The sequence below is a fragment of the Macaca nemestrina genome, chromosome 4 (assembly GCF_043159975.1).
Source record: "Macaca nemestrina isolate mMacNem1 chromosome 4, mMacNem.hap1, whole genome shotgun sequence".
In the NCBI taxonomy this organism is placed as follows: Eukaryota; Metazoa; Chordata; class Mammalia; order Primates; family Cercopithecidae; genus Macaca; species Macaca nemestrina.
Window position 1 is genome coordinate 4855358 of NC_092128.1, and position 23397 is coordinate 4878754.

Genomic DNA, 23397 nt, shown 5'->3' on the forward strand with positions numbered 1-23397 from the left:
TGGTGCCAGCCACATGGTCTATCACCATATTCAGACTAAAGTTGAACAGGCTGCAGGGAGGAGGGAGGAGGCAGGAGCCGCATGGGCTGTGAGGCCAAGCTCTGCCTGGAGCTAGCAGACAAGCTAACCAGGCCCAGCGAGCAGCTTCTGTCAATCAGCTCCAGGCCTGCCTGCATCCTAGAGATACTGGGAGGAGACGGGAGGAGAGGAGACCGCTTGAAGGAGGTAGGAGGCTTTGGTTTGCTCAGAGCACAGGGCATGAGGCTTATCAAACCATTTCCAAGGGTTAGCCTGGGCTGCCTTCATAAAAGGCAGATCTGTAAAAGCAAATATGTTTGGTGAGTTAGGTGGCTCACCAGGTGCAGTGGCATCAGCTACCTGAGCAGAGTGACGAATTCTGTTAAGCCAGAGGAGACACTTTCTGTTGGTCACACATGCGATGAAGAGAGGGTAGAAAGCTGTCCACATGTAAGCGTCTTTCACCCTGCTTCTGGAATCCACCTTTCCCCACTAGCATCTGAAACAGTGTCAGTAAGAAGGTACTTGCCACATAAATTAGTGTGGTTAGGAGTGTTAAAAGTAAGTTAAAACGCCTGAAAATTCCTCAAAGAGACAAAGCCAGTTGGCCTCGTAAGTGTGACCTTGACCTTGTGTGATTTGCAAACATAAATAACACTTAACCTGGGCCAGGCATAGTGGCTCATGTCTGTAATCCCAGCACTTTGGGAGGCTGAGGTGGACGGATCAGGCAGATCATGAGGTCAGGAGTCCAAGACCAGCCTGGGCAATATGGTGAAACCTCGTCTCTACTAAAAATACAAAAATTGGCAGGCTGTGGTGGTGTATGCCTGTAATTCCAGCTGCTTGGGAGGCTGAGGCAGGAGAATTGCTTGAGCCTGGGAGGCAGAGGTTGCAGTGAGCTGAGATTGTGCCACTACAATCCAGCCTGGGCAACAGAGCTAAATTCCGTCTCGAAAACAAAACAAAACAAAACAAAACTTGACCTGAGCTTTTTCTCATAAATGCCTGTATTAAAGAGAAGTGAAACTTAAAGACTAACCAGTTAGAAGCTCCCAACTAACTTATGTAACTAAGAACTTTCCAACAGGACTCACCAAATAAGGCCACTCCGTAACTGTAACCAATCAAATAGTTGCTTTCCTTTGCTTCTGTGTTTGTTCTATAAAATCTTTCCTCCTTGTTCCCTTGGTGGAACCCCAGAACCACTTCTGTTTTGGAGCTGCCCAATTCATGAGTCACTGTGTGCTCAAATAAATTCTTTAAAAAAAAAAATTGTATTGTGCCTCAGTTTACCTTTGAACAGAAAGAAATACAACTCAAATGATTAAATATGACTCAAATGATCACTATTATTGTTTACAAAAACATGTCCCTGGGGCTGTGAGCCAGGAAGAGGTGTGTGACCACTGTAGGGTGGTTTTTCATTTACATCTGCGGTGACAAAATCGGCAGCACACTAACTCGCCTAGAGCATTTTCTCCTGCCACGCCTTTGATGTGGTGTGGTAGAAGTTCTCCTCCTGCCTCCCTGACCACACTTCCTCAGACACCTCCGTATCTCCGAGACTCCATCTCAAATAAATAAATAAATATATATAAACCTAGGCTGCCTAAGTATCAAATGAGCAAATGCCCAAGAAGTCTTCGTGGATGGCCACAGATTGGGGGCTTTGCTGGTGCTGGGGATACAGCAGGAAATAGAGAGATGCGAGTCCCATCCTTGCAGAGTTTACATTCATAAATAATTATACTTAACGTATGTAACAAAAGGGTCAGTGCAGGATGTAGGAGACACAAAACTAGAAGAGTCGATGTGGGGCAGAGCGAGAATTAGGGAGCAACCTAAATGAACAAGATAACACGTAGGGTGGTGACTAGGAGTGATGACAAGTGGACGCGGAGAGGAGAGGGAGTGTGCTGGGCAGGAGGAACAGCCTATGTAAGAGCCACTCTGGGGGGAAAGAAGATGGACTTTTGAAGCAATTCAAAGAAGTTCATGTAGGCAAAGTTTAAGAGAAAACTGGGGAGACGGCCAATGATGAGTCAGGAGAAGTAAACAGATCACGAAGAGTCCAAGACGTGGAGGGTCTGGGGGGGGCCAGGGCTGTGCTCAGTGGGCACAGTGGGCAGCAGGGGGTCTGTGAAGAGGCTGGGGGAGGATGATGTGGTGCTGGGCATGAAGACTTGAGGTGAATGTAAGACCCTGCAGTGGACATGGACATTAGCCAGTGACTGACATGCACGTGCACACGCGCGCACACACACACATACCCCTCTCTCTCTCTCTCCAAGTGTAGAGCTCGGAAGAGCATTTGAGCTAGAGAATCGAAACTCATCATCATATAGACAATACCTAACATTATAGGGGTGAATTATTTCCCCTTGGGGAGTACAAAATGAGGATGAGAAACTTGAGGAATTCAGACTTTTAAAGTTAGAAACATTAAAATTCCACCCCAGTCACTCAAGCAACCCCTTCTCCTTGCACCTGAGCAACTACCCGAGGTGCCAGAGCAGAGCCTTGGTCCTGTCCTGCTGCTGCTGGGCTTGTGTCCAGCCCTCCGAGCCTCCGAGTGGACCGATGCCAAGTCTGCCATGGTATTCATGCACCCAAACATCACGTGGAGGCTAGGATGGGCACGCATTTTCTGAAGGCAGAGCTGGCAGGATTTCATGATGGATCAGATGTGGAATGTTAGAGAAAAAGTAGAATAAAAGATGACTTGAAGGTTCTTAGCTTGTTCTACAAATTTTTCCATCAACTGACATCAGAAAGGCTGTGGATAAGGTGGATTTTTTTTTCTTTTGTATTTTTGGTTTTGGGGGGAAATCAAGGATTGGGACCTGGAGAGATTAAGGTTAAAATTGAAATGTCTCTCAGACATCTGAGAGATTTGGGAGAAGGTTAGTCTGATGACATATGTTTAGGAATCATCAGCAAATGGAGGATATTTAAAACCGTAAGACTGGAGGGAGACACTGAGGTAGGGCGTGCAGCCATGAAAAGGAGAGGAACGAGTACTGAGTCTTGCAGCAATATTAAACGTCAGGGAGAAGAGGGAGAACCGGCCAAGGCTCCTGCAAAGGAGATACCCATGAGGTGACAAGAAAGAAAAACGTGTATCCAGGGCAGAGGAGGAATCAATTGTGTCCAGTGCTGCTGACAGGTAAAATCAGACGGTCTGAGAAATGCCCGTTGCATTTAGCAACCTGGAGGTCATCCCTGACCTTGACAAGAGGAGTTTTGGAGAGTGTGTCTAACAAGAGTGGGTTTAGGGAGAGTGGGAAAAGAGTAACTGGAGATGTTATAGATAAAAGACTGCTTCAAGCTGCAAAGGGGAGCAGGGAAGCCAGGCTGGGCCTGGCAGGGCGTGTGGAGTCGAGATAAGGTGTTTGCGTTAAGGTGAGAGAAAGAAGAGGACGTTTGGTTCACGATGGGAATCAGCCAATACAGGACAAAAATTTAGGGAAGAAAGGAGGGACCTGCTGTAATGATTCCCCAGGTAAGTGAAGCGAGTGCATCTGTGCTTCCCTTAGATTGAGTGCAGACAGCGGACAGGTCACCTGCGGGGGCCGGGCAGGGGCGGGCTGGGGGTGGTGCGTGAAGAGCCAGCGGCAGTGTTGACGCCAGTTGAGGTGACAGTGGGAGTGTTCCTAAGCTCTCTTCTGGCAGTTCCAGCTGGGAAGGAGGATGGGGAGGGAGTTTGCAGGGTTGGGCAGAGAAGGTGGGATTTGCAATTATCATCATCTAGGAATAGGAAAGAGGGAATGGGCCAGGAGAGCCCAGGATGGTTGGTCCATGTAAACAAAGAGTAACCAAAATACCTCATCACAGCCCCTAGTGTGGAGTCGCAGAATGGCACAAAGGAGAGCCTAAAGCTTGAGAAGTGCAATGTGGTTGTTATAACAGGTATAAGAATTTACTCAATGGAGCAAATACTTGGAGAGGCATGCTGTGACCACTTCCGGGAGTATGCGCCTCTTTGAGAGGGAGCCCAGAGGGAGCCTTTTCTTTCTCTCTTTTTTTTTTTTTTTTTGAGACAGAGTCTTGCTCTGTTGCCCAGGCTGGAGTGCAGTGGCACGATCTTGGCTCACCGCAACCGCCACCTCCCAGGTTTGAGCGATTCTCCTGCCTCAGCCTCCCGAGTAACTGAGACTACAGGCACCCACCACCACGCCCGGTTAATTTTTGTATTTTTAGTAGAGACAGGGTTTCACCGTGTTGGCTAGGCTGGTCTCGAACTCCTTACCTCAAATGATCCACCCACCTTGGCCTCCCAAAGTGCTGGGACTACAGGCATGAACCACCACACCTGGCCCAGAGTGGGCCTTTTCATGGCTTTACACACCGCATTTGGCTTGCCCCAGTAGTTGTAACAAACAAGTAGGGAAGTCTACAAGGGCTTCAGGATATTAGAGAATGTGAGGCTGTTGTACCAAGCATTTTCAGACAAGGTAGATTTAAAAAATTAAGCATACAGTATAAAACTGAGGGAAGGGAAATTCAATTCTAACCCAACACATTTCCTCCTGATAAATAAAGTATATTAGTTCCAGATTGCTAACTCCAACATTAAACCCAAGGTACATTTGTTAACTTCAGTGGTTAATGTGTACTAAAAAAAAATAAAAATAAAAATAAATCAAGTGTCTTCCTCTGTAGAGAATTACACCATTGTTCTTTATCTCTTGGGTATTTTGTAACTTCGACATGGGCACTATGGGAATAAGGAAGCTAGAATAGAGACTTCAAAGGGAGGGCAATAATTCTGAACCAGTCAGAACCTATAATTTTGGTTAAAATACACAATGTAACTACTAAGGTTGCAAAAGAAATTGGCAGGAGACCTGAATTTTATCCAGTACAGCATAGTTTATAAAAACCAGACAGACCTAGGTTCAAATCAGAATTTTGCTATGTAACTAACTTTGTGATATTGATCAAGTTATTTCAATACCCTGAGACTCAGTTTCTTTATCTGTAAAATGGGAATCAGTGTAGTTGTGATAATTGTCTCTCTCTCTATATATATATAGAATATATATTACATATCTCAGATGTTATATAATGTATTATATAAAATATATATTATATAGCGATATTATATATTATATATAATTAATATATAATATATATTATATACTATAATATATAGTTTATATTATATATATTATATTATATTATATATATATTATATTATATATATATTATATTATATATATAATATATATATATAATATATACTATATATTATAATATATATTTTATATATAAAGCATTTAGCCTAGAGCTTAAGACACAGTAAACATCCAGAAGATAATGATGATGATACGATCTTGATGATGATGTTATGATATGATGGTGATGTGAAGGAGGAGGAGGAGGCTGTGATGGTGGTAGTGGTGATAGACGGTGGTGGTGGGTAATAATTCCTTTGTCTATCACTAAGAAACAGTTCCATGGACAAATCACTCACCCCTTTTGGGCCCAGCAATTTGCTACACTGTGGGCACTCACAAAACTCTTACTGAATGAATGAATGTTCTCATCATTTCTAAGGCTCATCCCAGCTCTACAACATGAGATAATCCTACGGATTTGTAGTAATCTTTTCTCAGATCTTAACACTTAGACTGGTGGTATTAGGAAATGGGCCAACTCTATAGTATTTGTCAAAAACCAATTATAAAGACTCAGTTCATCATTGCAAAGTTACTTCATTCACTTCAAGCTATTGCCTCTTTAGGGAGCGGGGAGAGAGAATGATTAGGAAGAGGAACAAGTCAAAAAAAAAAAAAAAAAAGGTAAGGGGAAGCTGAGAGTCATGTGTGAATGGAATTATTAAATTCCAAAACACTCCAAACGAAACCTGTCTTTGGGGACCCGACCACCTGGTTACTTCAGGGCAAAACTTCACCCTCAGTGTGTGCATTTACAGACGGAGAATCATCCTAAGAATTCTCCTCAACACCAAAGCAGGTCCATTTAGAACCACAGGTGGTCTTTATGAACAGACGTGACCTGCTGAGACAGACAGGCTGGGCATTTTCCGCTGGGCACATAGCCGCTTCTCAATTGCACGTATTAACTCCCAGCTTTGCGGATATAAAGAAAATCTGGCTGGTCTCCTCTGGCCAGAAAGCCAGTGCATCTCTGAGCAGGCTCCATTCATTTGCTCCTAAAAATCAAACTCCTCATACCATAAACTGGCATAGATTCCTCCAGAAACATCTGTGTTCTGGTGTCTCCACATCTCTGCATATCTTTTTTTTTTTTTTTTTGGCACGTGGAATGCTGCTTTAGGCCAAGTCTGATGCCACGGGTTTTCTAATAAAAATATGTATTTTATAGGTGTGAATACACTTTATTTCAGCATCTCATGGCGTCTTCCCAGGCCCTCCTCCAACCTACTCTGAACCTTAGAGCTCAGGTTTGGTGTCTCTCGTTTCTGGCCTCTTGATTCATCCCTGGATTCTGCGTCTCCACGAGAAGGAGAAGGAGAAGCAGAGAAGCAGCAGAAAGAGGGGCCTGTGGCGCTGGTGCTGGTGCTGGTGCTGGTGCTGGTGCTGGTGCTGGTGCTGGTGGTGGTGCTGGTGCTGGTGGTGGGTGGCGTGATTCCCATGTACACCACTGAGAAACAGTTGTGCGGACAAACCTGCTCCCTAAAGACATAATAGCTTAAAGTGAAGGAAGTAACTCTGCCATGATTAACGGAGCCTTTATAATTGGTTTTTGACAAATACCAAAGAGTTCACTCTTTTATTTTATTTTTTTTTGACAGGGCCTCGCTCTGTCACCGAAGTTGGAGTGCAGTGGCATGATGACAGTTAACTGCAGCCTGGGAGGTCCAGGCTCAAGCCTCCTCTCACCCCAGCCTCCCGAGTAGCTGGGACCACAGGTGCATACCACCATGGCTGACTAATTTTGTATAGAGGTGAGGTTTCAACATGTTTCTCAGGCTGGTCTCAAAGTCCTGGGCTCAAGCGATCTGCCTGCCTCGGCGTCCCAAAGTGTGAGCCACTGTGCCCTACCTCACTCATTTTTTTTAAAATACCACAAGTCTAAGTGTTTTGTTTTGTTTTCGTAACTGCTGGGCATTGTTTCTCAGCTCGGTTTTGGTTCCCCCAACCAGGGTTTAGCAAGACTAACATTCTAGACCCAACATTCTTCCAGGGCTCTATTCTCAGCCTTCTCTAACAAGCTCCTAGCCATCGCTTTAAGACTGAGTTTGTGCACTGTTGCTGGGATGTCCTTTGAGAAGAAAGAACTTCAGATCCTCCTCTCTGCATCTGGTGTGTTAAGATTCCCATTGGCTGCTCAGATTTGTCTCCAACACAGCTTTGAGCTCCTCACGGAGAGTAGTCATGTTTTTCTCCAAAGGTCTACCTGCAGCATGCCACAAGTGCTTGCCTTTGCTGATGCAGCGGGTGAACACAAGCATACAGCAGACACCAGGTCAGCCGAAAACAAAACGCAAAATCAATTCCTCCGCCAAACAAAAAGGCCTCTGTGCTTTTTTTTTTTTTTTAATTTCTGTGTGCCCTTGGTATTCATGATATACTGCTCTCATTTCTCCCCATTTTTCTAAAATGAATTCCTTCTGAGATCCACCTACTTTTTTCATTTCTTAAAAATGAAAAAAGTAGGTGGATCTCAGAAGGAATTCATTTTAGAAATCTGACCCTTAGATTAGCAACAGTAGAGGACAAAAGAGAAGTGGTTGCCCTAAGCAGGAGACTAATAGCCAAGAGTCATTGTTAATTGATTTCTGAGAGTTTGTGAAGCATGAAAAGGCATTTCAGAAGCAGTTTGACAGAAAAAAAAAATACGACGACACTTGATCGCTCAGCAAAACAGGACGGTGGGCAGAGCACTGAATTGGAAGTCAGGGGACAGGCTGTTAGCCACAGCTTGCACTCATCAGCTCTGTGACCTCAGAAAAGTCACTTGATCTCTCTGGACCTCGTTTATTATAAAAGCAAGGATCTGAACTAGACTTTGATCACTATAAAGGTTCTCTGACCTGAGGATAAACCTTCAAGTGTATTCCACTGAAGCAAAGACTAAATGTAAGCAACAGCAATGCAGACAACAGGGAGATGCTGTCAACTTGGCCTGCGGAGGGATGGGTGCATCTTCCATGAATGCACTTGAATTATTTCAGATGCAATTAGAAGAAATAGATTATGTTCTGAACCAACACAGGCATTATGAACATATGCCTTCTGCCCCCATCTGTATTTTGTTCTGTTGTTTTTTTTTAAAAAAATCCCCCACACAAGGAAAGTAGATTTAATCCAAATTAAAGTTCAACAGGGAAAATAAATGAATCTGCATCTGCGCACGGCACTCCATGGTTCATTTGGAAGCTATTCTACAAGAACACCGTGAGCCGCTGTTGGTCCTTCTGCCTAACGGAAAGAGGGCAAGAGAACAAAAGGGAATGAAGAGTGTGGAGAAGGAAGGAAAGCTCACCGTGCCCTGCACTGTTTCTGTTGCTGAGCAACACCCCACAGCTCCCCCAGGGAAATGGTGTCTCTGGGAGGTGGTACACGGAGGACACGTCTTCAGCAGACCCATTTCTCATTGAGTGAAGGCTGTGCGGATGCTTGGGAGGCAACACCATTACAAAAACCTGATTTCACCAGATACACACTTTCATAGAATGATAATCTGACGGTGATCACAGCAAAAGCTCTGTAGATCCCCTTTTGTGGCCAAAGGGGGAAATCTGAGAGGCAAATTACTAGACCCAACCTATTGAAAGTGGGGGTGAGGCGTGGGGAAGCGATGTCCCGTGCATGAAGGACCTGGACTTACCACTTATCCACTTAGCCTCAGGGTCATGAATTTTGAAGTCTTCACTGAAGAGATCTTCCACAGTGACTTTCTTCTTTTGAGACAGACTGTTATCTTCCGCTAGAAAAAAAAAAAAAAGAAAGAGTTAAACTTGTTTCATAATTAGTAAAATGCGAGGGCCATAAACATTGATTGCCTTTCATAAACAGTATGGATGGGAACACACATCATGTCCATCAGTGAATGAGGATAAAAGCCAGTCTCACATTCTGTTTTTAATTAAACTATCAAAATCTATGCTAAGGAGATCACAGTTCAGTAGAATAGCATCGTGCCTCCTCACCCACACCTGCAGCATGTAAGTGATCATATTTCTTAGTAGAGAGGTAAATAATTCTTTCAAGATTGGTTTATGAACAATAGGGTGGGAATAGTTGAGAGGAAGGCACGGATATCCAGAATGGATCTCAGTCATATGATGTAATTGATCATTCATGAAACATTCATTTAGTGCAACATTTTGGCTGCTGGGAATTCAAAGACACAGAAAATATTCCTTAGGTCTTCATTCTCCACAAGCATCACTTGTCCCTGGCTGTCTCTGGATTGTGGGTTAGTTCTTGTTCAGACAGGATAAAACCCCAATTATCTTTTTTTTTTTTTTTTTTTTTTGAGACAGAGTCTCGCTATGTCGCCCAGGGTGGAGTGCAGTGGCCGGATCTCAGCTCACTGCAAGCTCCGCCTCCCGGGTTTTTACGCCATTCTCCTGCCTCAGCCTCCCGAGTAGCCGGGACTACAGGCGCCCACCACCTCGCCCGGCTAGTTTTTTGTATTTTTTAGTAGAGACGGGGTTTCACCATGTTAGCCAGGATGGTCTCGAACTCCTGACCTCGTGATCCCCCCGTCTCGGCCTCCCAAAGTGCTGGGATTACAGGCTTGAGCCACCGCGCCCGGCCAAAACCCCAATTATCTTTACACAAACTACCAGATTCTGACTTGCCACATCTCAGTTACAAGGCTTAGGAGTAAGCACTTGGGATAAGCCTGTGAACACACTCAGCTAATATTCATCCCAGGAGGAGATGTTTAGTTAATGGCACCAGTGGGTGAGACTTTAAAAATCTGAGAGCTTTTATCCTATATTTCCAGGGGTCAAAGCTTCTAGAGTTTTTGCTCCTCCTCAGAAGAGGCTCTCTCCATTAGAGGCACAAAAATCCACTTACTGACTTTGAAATGACACAGGGCTGTCAGCTTGCCTGACCTGTGAGCCTACAGGCCAGGCCATTCCACCACCTTCACTTCTGTGATACTAATAAGAAACTCCTCTGTATATTAACTTGACCATATCTGATGGGTATTATCTGCCTGGGATGCTTATTTACTTCCCTGCCCTCTTAAATAGAAGATGCTAAATACCATTGCACATTTTTTTTCAAAGACTTCCAGTTCTCATTTCAACAGTTTCTTGTTGTGCTGCTATGTGGGGTGATCTTGATGCTAATCGAGGTGCATTATGTCTGTGTGCATTGCACATTCAGGGTCTGGGTGCATTCCACATTCAGTGGCTCTAGATCTGTGTGCTTTTGTATTTCAATGTCTGGTGGGTATGTCTGTTTCTTTTTCAATTTCTGGCTGTTACACTTTTTTGACTGTTGTTCTTGACCTTGACAGAACCATTTGCCTTTTTTTTTTTTTTTTTTTTGAGCAGCAGCAAGATTTATTGCAAAGAATGAAAGAATAAAGCTTCCACAGTGTGGAAGGGGACCCGAGCAGGTTGCCCCCATTTGCCTCTTTTAATTTTCTGTTTTGAACTCTCTGGCAGGTTAGAAAAACAGAAAGAAATTTTGTTAGGATTACATAAACATATAGGAATAAATAATCTCTAAATAAAATATTCAAAGCTTCTAGGACCCTAGTACATTGCAGAGGTGTTATTATGTCACTTTTGCTTTCTTCCTTTTGGGTCTGGATGTTGGCAAATTATTGAAGTTGTCAGAAAAGTCATATATTCCTTTGTGCATTGATTGATCTCTTGAATATCAAATAGGGTTACTGTGGTTAGCAGTCTTTTGAAAATTACAGAATGCTGCGACTCAAGGTGGCCTTATTGTGAGACTTGACTGTATATGGAGCTATCCTGGGTGCTGAACATAGCACATTAAACCAAACCAAGTTCTTTCTTCGCTCTAGGAGCTTTCTAGGTGTGGATGAAGCAGCCCCACGAAAAGGCACAGGGCTTCAAACATGACGCACTTCCATATACACGACAATAAATGAGAATTTTAAAAATTACTAGACATTGATCTAATAAAGTTACACTGTGATCTTAAGAAATCTAAAACTTTCTGAGACATTCTTAAATACATAGTCAGAAAATAAATAATCATGATAAAATTTACATTTTATCTGATTAAACTTCACTATTCAAGAATGATTCTAGCCACACAACTTAAGGTATCTATGTGTCTCGTAAGAAAAAACATGTAAGACTGCCATTTAAACAGACTTTGGAAATAAAAGATGAAAAGGCAATGTATTCACTTTCTGAAAATCTTTCTTTTTATACATGTATTTTATTTTTAAAACTGTAATTTTATTTGTTTTTTAAAGATATTTTTAAAACACCTAAGACTTCTATATAGGGAAAGTATGTGGTGGAGGCATTATGTTATATGCTATTAAAAGTGCTCCATTCAAGCCAGGACATGACTCTGTCCTTAATTAGCTCTGTCTCCTTAAGAGACTCACTGCTGGCCTCTCTGGACCTAGAAGGCTCATTTGCACATTCAACTGATATCTAATTCATTGGTTTATGGTTTGATTCATTCCCAAAATCATCTGAGATAATGACAGGCACAGGTGACTGCCACATTCCACAAACCACGCTGAGCCCTGAAGAAGAGAAAGGCCTTATACAAGCTCACAGAGCAGGGAGCCAAAGTGGAATGAATGACCAGAACACAGCAGGGATGGTACCGAGAGGAACAGGGCATGTCCTGCTAATATGGAAGCAGACTATTAAATAAGAAAGTGGGAGGGATTCCAGGAGAACTTGCTGAAGGAAAGAGGCTACTAGCCAAGATAAAGGAGAGAGAACAACATTCAAGCTAGGAAGGATCATAGGGCAGGAAGATGTTGGTGGATGCAGTATTTTCAGGAGATTGTGTGTGTTGGCATTGGCGTGGCAGACAGTGTGAACAGGAAACACCTAGAGGGGAAGGGAGATTCTCTCATGGTATTTGATATTCTGAAATTCCATTAGAAAATGTCCACTTGTGGATTTTCTTTAAATATTCTACTTAACAGTCCGTAATATTTTCAGCTGAAAGACTACCTTTCTTCACATCAGGAATACTACCAATAATTATCTCATAAAATATGACTCCTCCAGCATTTGATCCCCTCCTTCCAGAATCCCATCTGGGCTGTGCCAGAGCTTCTAGGTCAACCCCCACACCTTGGACTTTTTCTTAAGTTTTTCTACCTTTTTATGGCTCTGGGAGTATTTGGATGATTTCTTCAGTGCAGCCTCCTATTTGTCAATATTTTAATACACCTCGACTATTCTATTACCCAACTAAGGATTTAAATTTAAAATAATTACATGTTAATATCTAATATGTCTAAATAACCTTTTCAAGATCATCTACTCATATTTTATAGTTTCATGCTTCTTTAGTAGAGTCATAGTTCTTTGAAAACTCTAAAATGCCATTTTCTGTTTTCCCTATTGATTTAAATTTCTTTGGATTTTGGTTTTCAGGTGTGTTGGGTTGGATTCTGCTTCCCAGGGGGATGTTTTCTGAAGAGGCCTTGTGGTTCTTGGTTGTAAGCTTTTGTCTTACAAGTGTTCTGGGTCTTGAGAGGCCCCTGGTTGGGTGGTCCTCAGGCAGTTTTGAGACTCTGTCTAGGTAACAGCTCTAAACTAAGTCTTGGGTGGCCATTTGGGCTAGAGCCTTTTCCCCCAAATGGGTGACGTGATCTGAGGCCTTCTGACCACAAACCCAGTTTTCAGGCAGGGGCTCCATGTACCCCTGGTCTCTCATGAAAACCAACCTTCCAAGCCCTCCTGTTGTGCCTGACTTCAGTCTCTATGACTTGAGGATGATGGAAATTTGGCCTTCCCTCCTGCTGTAGGTTTTTACCTGTTCCTTCTTGTGAGGATGCCTTCCCTTTCAATCCAGGTATGTGAAGCACTCCTGCTCTTGTTTTTGAGAAAGAAGCAGCTATGCTTTTGTTTGCTTTTTTATTATTATTATACTTTATGTTCTAGGGTACATGTGTACAACGTGCAGGTTTCTTACATATGTTTGTTTGCTTTTTGAGATGGAGTCATGCTCTGTCACCCAGGCTGGAGTGCAGTGGCACAATCTTGGCTCACTGCACCCTCCGCCTCCCACATTCAAACGATTCTCCTGCCTCAGCCTCCTGAGTAGCTGGGATTAAAGGCACCTGCCACCAAGCCCGGCTAATTTTTGTATTTTTAGTAGAGACGGGGTTTCACTATATTAGCCAGGCTGGTCTCGAACTCTTGACCTTAGGTGATCTGCCCACCGCGGCCTCCCAAAGTGCTGGGATTACAGGTGTGAGCCACCATGCCCGGCTGTAGCTATGTTTTTTGTTATTTATTTTGCTGTCACTTCTACATTCTTGCCATCAAAACAAGGAACATTTCTGTGCTCAACCTTCCTTCTTAAACTGGAAGGCAACATAAAGTTGGCGATGCAAGAGGGGGCAGCGGCTTTCACTGCTTGGATTTCGTCCCGAAGGCAATTCAGGGATCACTGAAAAATAAAGTTCCTCCCAGCCCTTTAGCTTGATATATTACAGAAAACTCCGTGGCACTGCAAACTGACTTGGCCTGGTTAGCTCACCAGCATGGAAAGGCATGCTGAAATCTGCAGTGATGTAGTTATGCTTTACAGAGGCCAATGTGTAATGCAAATTTCTCAGCCTCCTTTCCCTTCCTCAGATATTTGTTAAATAGTAAAATTCCTGGAGAACGCTTTGGAACTCCTTCTCTAAATATTTTTAATACCAGAAAACTAGACATAAATCCCATCACCCGAGCATAGCTGCTGGCGGGACATGCAATCCCTGCAAGTGGAGGTGAGCTACCGACAAACTCAGCTTGACAACAAAGAAAACCTACCCGAAGAGTCCAAGACTTTCTGTAAGGTTCTGCTTTTGTGAGCAATTTGGAATAACTGACAACTCTAAAGTGCTTTATAGTCTTCCAAGTGCAATGATATTTATGATTTCTCCTGATACCCACCATAACGAAGAGGAAGGAAAGTTACACTGAGCTACTGAGAGGATAAATGACTCTTCCAAAGATGTAAGAGGAATCGGTTGGCAGATGTCAAGCATTAGGTATTTTCAAAACTCAAAGGAGACAAGGGCTTGGTGGGCTAGCTTTACAGGGGAGACAGACCCCCAAGCTGAGGCTCAGAGTAAAGCACTCTTTGCATTTAGAACAATTTGTATGTTATTCCTACAAAATGGATACGATTTGCTTGCTTCCTTACCAACACTTCACAAAAACAGGAGGAAATCAAAGAAGCTGTCCGTTTTCCAACGTCTGTACCATTAATTCACAAATTCCAATGAGATCAGTTTTGCTTAAAAATAAACCACTGCATCCTGTTCCATCAGCGATGGACCTAACACAGATGCTGCTAAGTAACAAGGAAAAAGCTCAATGAGAACACAGGAAACACATCATTTCGTTCTGCCAGCATATTTATTGATTGAGTACCCTGTGTCAGGCCCTGTGGATGCTGGAACAAGACTTCCAATTATATTTCTTTCTTTTTTCTTAAAGTAAAAGAGATAGAATCCATACTATGTGTTGCCGGTGCTACTTCTATTTCCTTGGTAGATTCTTATCATAATGAAAGAATACATTCATATCATGCTATACCATCAAGAGATTAGAAACAATGAAATTTAAAACCAGGTAGCATGTCTGCAAATCACCATATGAACCTTGGGGATTTCGACTGAATCCTGAATTAAACTGTCCCACTGGCAGATTGTTCACCATATGAATCCATAGGTCAGAGCTGAAATGGTAACATCTCATCCATACACAAAAACCCTAGAGATGGAAGGAAGCCACGGCAGCAGCTGTGAGTCAGGGGAACACTCTCTCTCCTTACGAAGAGTGAGATTTACTCCAAAATACATAAAAATATATTTCTCTGAAGAAATCTCTCTAGAACCTTCCAACCCCAAATGTAAGAAATGAAATAACCATTGTTGGGATAAGAATTGCATTAAATAATCTTACCTGAGTGATGCTAGAGAAGCTACAAGAAAATGTACAGTCAATACCTCTTTACAATGTGTGTGGGTGTTTTACTTTCTGAAAGTTGATCATGTTTTCTTTGGTGCTACCAGGAGCTACTATCAATGAACTAGTTATTTGCTTTCAAGTCTATTTCCCATACTAGCTTGATATTTTCCTTTCCTGTTTTAGTTAGGAGTTGCGACTTCATCTCTCCAAGGGGCCTGGCAAACAGTCCATTTCTTTTGAATGAAGAAAGCATTTGTTTTAAAAATCTGTGCCTTTGCTTGTGTTTCTGCTTACTTTTTTGTAATGCAGGCTTTGTGTTACTAAAGTATATTATTTATGGTTATACTCCAGACTTATGTCTATAAAAAGTCTCACAGAGATACTAATTTATCTTAAAAGCTTTTCCTTACAAGTTCACATGTCTTCAAATCATCTAAGAAAACTAGTAGCATAATACCAAAATTAGTCACATAATACTTTTTATTGAAATCGTAGAAACTAAGTCATCAGCATTATTCAGCACATCTTATGAACTAAGAAATTGTAGTTATGCTTTATTTTAAGCTTCTAAATCAAATACATCAAAGGTATTCATTCCCTCTTCATGTCCTTACCTCCATTCTTTTAGATCTAGGAAATAAACTGAAGCCTTAAAATATATTCTGCAGCCTGTTTGCTTTAGTGAGTAACAGCCATTAGGCACCTGTGACTTCACATATGTGGATAGGTTGATATGTTTCCCTACCTAGTTTATTCCTTTCTTGACACCTTTATTAGAGATAAAATTTACATACCATAAAACTTAGCCATTTAAAATCTACAATACAATGGTTTTAGTATGTTCACAGAGTTGTGTACCATTACTGACCTAAATTTGGAACATTTTCATTACCCCCAAAAGATTAGCGTAACAATTAGCAGCACTCCCCATTCCTTCACATCTCTCTTCAGCTCTTCGCAACCAAAAATCTTCTTTCTCTCTAACATTTGGCTATTCTGGACATTTAATATAGATGGAATCATACAATATGCATTTTGTCATGACTGGCTTATTTCACTTAGCATTGTGTTTTCAAAGTTCATCTATGTTGTAATATGTACAGAATGTACCAGTACTTCATTCCTTTTTATAGATGAATAATATTACAAGCTAATGATGTTGAGCATCTTTTCATGCACTTACTGGTTATTTTTATATCTTCTTTGGAGAAATGTGTCACTTTATTCAGATTATAAAAAATGCTGAAATTAAGAGATTCACTGTCAAGAAAGATACTGCCATCCTGACAGCATGGGTGAAAAACCTTTGCTAATACCTTGAAAGATCAAAAGGTAAGTATTCAGTCACACAAAAGGCCCTTTGAAGAGCTTAAATGTGTGATTCACAGACCCCAAAGCTCTCTCAGCGGAAGCCAAACATAGAGATGAAAGTATCTAGAAGAATCCTAGGGAAGAGCCACTTGTCTAATGGAATGAATTCCCATGACATACATAGAAGATGCACAGATTCTTAAGAATTTATATCTGTAGAAACATTGCCAGCTTGGACTGAAAAGGAGAGAGGGAGCATGAAACAAATAAAGGCTGTTGGACTCTGTATTAGCCCGTTCTCACACTGCTGTAAGGAACTACCTGAGACTGGGTAATTTATAATGAAATGACGTTTAATTGGCTCACAGTTCTGCATGGCTGGGGAGGCCTCAGGAAACTTACAATTGTGTTAGAAGGAAAAGGGGAAGCAAGCACCTTGTGACATGGTGACAGGAGAGAAAGAAAGCAAAGAGGGAGGTGCCACACACTTTAAACAAGCAGATCTCGTGAGAACTCTATCACAAGACAACACTAGGGGGATGGTGCTAAACCATTAGAAACCACCCCCATGATCCAATCACCTCCCACCAGCCTCTCATTCAATACGTTAGGATTACAATTTGACATGAGATTTGGGTGGGAACACGGAACCAAACCATATCAGACCCCCAGAATTATCAGGCAGAAAACATGCTTATAAAACTACTCAGCTACAAGCTCAAGCTGCCATTCATGAAGAAGAAGGATGACTCCCAGAGGGCAGACCTGAGAGCCCTAGGATACTATTCCCAAGCCTGTAAACCTAATGCAGTTTCCCCAACTGAATTTGGAAGTTGTTTGGAACTAGTGACTCCTTTTTTTTCCCTTTTTGAACAAGAATGTCTATAACTGTCATCCTATACTTGTCCCACTACTGTGTTTTCCTCTCCAGTTTCTCAGACCCACTGTAGAGATGAATTGTGCTTTGGATAGAGTATGCCCAGAGGACTACTCAAAACTCATTCAGATGATTTCAATATTAAAATCTGGGAACTCTGAACTGATGAGATCACAGACTTTGAGTTGATACTATAATAGGTTGAGATTTCTGGGGATCTTGGGGTAGAGTGAATGAATGTGCTTTATAGATGAGAAGGATGTGAATCTTTGTGGGTCAGAGAACAGAAATGTTAGGTAAGACAGGGCCATCCCAAAGATGTCCATGTGCATGGGTATTATGTACTGAATTGTACCTACCAACACATCCATATGTTGATGCCCTAACCCCCAATATGATTCTATTTGGAGATAGAGCCTTTAAGGAAGAAACTGAAGTTAAATGAGATAAGAGGGTGAAGCTCTAATCTGGTAGGACTAGTGTACTTAAAAAAAGAGGAGGAGAAACAAGAACTCTCTTTTCCTCTCTTCATGCACACATATGTGCACTCACAGAGAAAAATCAGGGAGAGGATACAGCAAGAAGGTGAGGTCTGCAGGCCAGGAAGGGAGAATTCACCAGAAACTAACCCTGCTGGCACCTTGATCTTGGACTTCCAGCCTCCAGAAGTGTGAGAAATGACATTCTGTATTTAGTTATTTATATTATACTTTAAGTTCTGGGATACATGTGCAGAATGTGCAGGTGTGTTATATAGGTATACATGTGCCATGGTGGTTTTCTGCACCCATCAACCCATCATCTACATTAGGTATTTCTCCTAATGCTATCCCTCCCCTTGTCCCCTACCCCCGACAGTCAGTCAGAAGAGACCAAAAAAAAGAATAAAGAAGGATGTAGTATGCCTACAAGATCTAGAAAAGAGCCTCAATAGGGCAAATATAAGAGTTGTTGGCTGAATCAGGAGGTTGAGAAAGAGAGAGATAGAAAGTTTATTCAAAGGGATAATAACAGAGAACTTCCCAAATCTACAAAAAGATATCAATCTTCAAGTACAAGAAGGTTATAGAACACAAGCAGATTTAAACCAAAGAAGACTACCTCAAGACATTTAATAATCAAACTCTCAAAGGTCAAGGATAAAGAAAGGATCTTAAAAGTGGCAAGAGAAAAATAACATATAATAGAGCTCCAGAACCTCTGGCAGCAGACTTTTCTGTAGAAACCTTACAGCCAGGAGAGAGTGGCATGGCATATTTAAAGCCCTGAGAGGAAAAAACATTTATCCTAGAATAGTATATTCTGTGAAAATATCCTTCAAACACGAAGGAGAAATAAAGACTTTATCAGACAAACAAAAGCTGAATGATTTCATCAATCCCAGACCTCTCCTACAATAAATGCTAAAGGGAATTTTTCAATTTGAAAGAAAAGGATGTAAATGAGCAATAAGAAGTCGTCTGAAGGTGCAAAATTCCATATAGTGACTACACAGAAAAACACAGAATATTATAACAGTATAGCTTGGATGTGTTAACTCATATCTTGAGTAGAAAGACTAAAAGATGAACTGATCAAAAATAATAACTACAAAAACTTTTCAAGACATAGACAGTACAAGAAGATACAAATAGAAACAACAAAAAGTTAAAAAATAGATAAAGTGTATACTTTTTGTTGGTTTTCTCTATGCTTGTTAGTTTTTTTGTTTATTCAATCAGTATTAACTTGTCATCAGTTCAAAATAATGGGTTATATTATTTGCAAACTTCATGGTAACCTGAAATCAAAAAAACAAACAACATATACACAAAAAGTAAAAAGCAAGAAATTAAAACATACCACCAGATAAAATCACCTTCATGAAATGGAATACAGGAAAAAGGGTAAGAAGAAAGAGAAGACTGCAAAACAATCAGAAAACAACAAAATGGCAGGAGTTAGTTTTTACTTATCAATAATAACCTTGAATGTAAACAAACATACATCAAAAGCCATAGAGTGGCTGAATGGATAACAAAAGACCCAATGATTTGTTTGTTGCCTACACGAAACACACTTTACCTATAAAGACACACAGACTTAAAATAAAGGGATGGAAAAACACATTCCATGCCAATGGAAACCAAAAAAGAGCAAGAGTAGCTATTTTATATCCAACAAAATAGATGTCATGACAAAAACTATAAAAAGAGACAAAGAAGGTCATAATACAATGATAAAGTGGTCAATTCAGCATGCGGTTATAACAGTTGTAAATATATATGCACCCAACACTGAAGTACTCAGATATATAAAGCAAATATTATTAAAGCTAAAGAGAGCTATGGACTCCCATACCATAATAGCTAGAGACTTCAAAAACCCCACTTTCATCAGTGGACAAATCATCCAGACAGAAAATCAACAAAAAAACATTGAACTTACTCTGCACTGTAGACCAAACCGAACTAATACATATTTACAGAAGATTTAATCCAATGGCTACAGAAAATACATTCTTCTTCTGAGCACATGGATCATTCTCAAGGACAGACCATATGTTAGGTCACAAAATAAGTCTTAGAACATTCAAAAAGTGAAACTGTATCAAGTATCTTCCCTGACCATGATAGAATAAAACTAGAAATCAATAACAGGAGGAATTTTGGAAACTACACAAACACATGGAAATTTAAAATGTGCTTCTGAATGATCAGGGTGTCAATGAATAAATTAAAAAGAAAATGAAAAAATGTCTTCAAAGGATAATGGAAACATGACATACCAAGACCTATAGGATACAGTGGGAGCAGTAGTAAGAGGAAAGTTTGCAGCTATAAATGCTGACTCAAAAGGCAGAAAAACTTGAAAAACTTCAAATAAACAACCTAATGATGCATTTTTTATAAACAAGAAAAGCAAGGCAAAGTAAAATTAGTAGAAGAAAATAAATAGTAAAGATTAGAGCAGAAACAAATGCAGTTGAAAGGAAGAAAATAATGTAAAACATTGACAAAACAAAGTCATTTCTTTGAAAAGATTAAAAAAATTGACAAACCTTCAACCAGACTAAGAAAAAAAGCAAGAAGACTCAAATAGATAAAATCGGAGATGAAAAAGGAGACATTACAATCAATACCATAGAAATTCAAAGGATCGGCCGGGCGCGGTGGCTCACCCCTGTAATCCCAGCGCTTTGGGAGGCCGAGGCGGGCGGATCACAAGGTCAGGAGATCGAGACCACGGTGAAACCACGTCTCTACTAAAAATACAAAACATTAGTTGGGCGCGGTTGTGGGCGCCTGTACTCCCAGCTACTCGGGAGGCTGAGGCAGGAGAATGGCGTGAACCCGGGTGGCGGAGCTTGCAGTGAGCCGAGATCGCGCCACTGCACTCCAGCCTGGGCAACAGAGCGAGATTCCGTCTCAAAAAAAAAAAAGAAATTCAAAGGATCATTAGAGGCTACTATGAGCAACTATATGCCAATAAATTGGAAAAACTAGAAGAAATGAACAAATTCCTAGATACATACAACCTACCAAGACTGAACCATGAAGAAATCCAAAACCTGAACAAGCCAGTAACAAGTAACAAGACCAAAGTCATGATAAAAAGTCTCCTCACAAAGAAAAGCCTAGGACTTGATGAATTTCACCAAACATTTAAAGAAACACGAATACCAGTCCTACTCAACCTATTCCAAAATACAGAAGAGGAAGAAATACTTCCACAACACATTCTACAAGGCCAGTAATACCCTGGTACCAAAACCAACAGACACATTTTAAAAAGAAAACTACAGGCCAATATCCCTGATGAACATTGATGCAAAAATCCTCAGGAAAATGCTAGCAAATGCAATTCAACAACACGTTAAAGAGATCATCCACCATGACCAACTGGGATTTGTCCCAGGGATGCAAGGAGTTCAACATATACAAAATAATCAATGTGATATTTAATACATCATATCAACAGAATGAAGGACAAAAACCATTTGATCATTTTGATTGATGCTGAAAAAGCATTTAATAAAATTCAACATACCTTCATGATTTAAAAACCCTAAAAAAACTGTGTATATAAAGAACACACTTCAACACAATAAAAGCCATATATGACAGACCCACAGCTAGTATTATACTGAATGGGGAAACACTGAAAGCATTTTCTCTAAGATCTGGAACATGACAAAGATGCCCACTTTCACCACTATTATTTGATACATTATTGGAAGTCCTAGCTAGAACAATCAGAGAAGAGAAAGAAATAAAGGGCATCCAAACTGGAAAAGAAGTCATATTATCCTTGTTTGTAGATAATGTGATCTTATATTTGGAAAAACCTAAAGATTTCACTAAAAAAAATTAGAACTGATAAACAAATTCGGCAAAGTTGCAAGATATAAACTCAACATACAAAAATCAGTAGTATTTCTATATGCCAGCGGTGAACAATCTGAAAAATAAGTTAAGAAAGTAATTCAATGTATAATCACTGCAAATAAAATAAAATACCCAGGAATTAACCTTACTAAAGAAGAGAAATATCTCTACAATAAAAATGATAAAAGATTGATGAAAGAAATGGAAACAGACATAAAAAATAAAAATATTTTCCATGTTAATGGATTATAAGAATCAATATTGTTAAAATTTCCATACTATCTAAAGCAGTCTACAAGTTCATTGAAATCTCTATCAAAATACTAATGACATTCTTCACAAAAATAGAAATAACTATCCTAAAATTTACATGGAATCACAAAAGACCCAGAATAACCAAAGTTATTCTAAGTAAAATGAAGAAAACCGGATGAATCATATTATCTGACTTATACTGAAATTATACTACAGAGCTATAGTAATCCAAACAGCATGGTACTGGCATGAAAACAGACACAAAGAGCAATGGAACAGAATAGAAAACCTAGAAACAAATCCATATACCTATAGTGAACTCATCTTCAACAAAGTTGCCAAGAACATATATTGGGGAAAGCACAGTCTCTTCAATAAATTATGAAGGAAAAACTGGATATCCATATGCAGAAGAATAAAACTAGACCCTTCCCTCTGACCATATACAAAAATCCAATCAAAATGGATGAAAGGCCTAAATGTAAGACCTCAAACTATGAAACTACTAAAAAAAATTGGGGAAACTCTCCAGGACACTGTATTGGGTAAAAATTTCTTGAGTAAGACCCCATTAGGAAAGGCAACCAAAGCAAAAATGGACACTTGGAATCACATCCAATTAAAATGCTTCTGCGCAGCAAAGGAAACAATCAACAAAGTTAAAAGACAACCCACAGAATGGAGAAAATATTTGCAAACTGTCCATCTGACAAGCAATTCATAAGCAGAATATATAAAGAGGTCAAACAACTCTATAGGAAAACATCTAATAATCCAATTAAAAATGGGCAAAAGATCTGAATAGACATTTCTCAAAAGAAGACATATAAATGGTAAACAAGTATATGATCATCACAGATCATCAGAGAAATGCAAATCAAAGCTATAACGAGATACCATCTTATCCCAGTTTAAATGGCTTACATCCAAAAGACATTCAATAACAAATGCTGACAATGATATGCAGAAAAGGAAACGCTCATACACTCTTGATGAAAATGTAAATTAGTACAACTGCTATGGAGAACAGTTTGGAAGTTCCTCAAAAAACTAAAAACAGAGATACCATATGATCCAGCAATCCCACTGCTAGGTATGTACCCAAAAGAAAGGAAATCAGTGTATTAAACAGACACTTGCACTCCCATGTTTGTTGCAGACCTGTTTACAATAGCCAAGATTTGGAAGCAACCCAAGTGTCCATCAACAGATGAATGGATAAAGAAAATAAGGTATGTATACACAATGGAGAACTATTCAGCCACAAAAAAATGAATGAGATCTTGTCATTTGCAACAACATGAATGAAACTGGAGGTCATTATATTAAGTAAAGTAATCTAAGAAAGACAAACTTGGCACAGAAAGACAGACTTGGCATGTTCTCACTTATTTGTGGGAGCCAAAAATTAAACAATTGAACTAATGGAGCTAGGGAGTAGAACAATAGTTATCAGAGGTTGGGAAGGG

At 40.4% G+C, this 23397-nt stretch overlaps 1 protein-coding gene across 5 annotated transcripts in view; it reads right to left on the reverse strand.

Moving 5' to 3' along the window:
* Window positions 1-23397, reverse strand: part of LOC105474942 (dipeptidyl peptidase like 6) — a 1161442-nt gene that overhangs the window by 411348 nt on the left and 726697 nt on the right. For all 5 annotated transcript variants that reach the window (XM_011729883.3, XM_011729885.3, XM_011729882.2 and 2 more), the window contains exon 3: window positions 8842-8940. In XM_011729883.3, the coding sequence (XP_011728185.1) occupies window positions 8842-8940 (99 nt within the window). The remainder of the gene's footprint in view (window positions 1-8841; window positions 8941-23397) is intronic.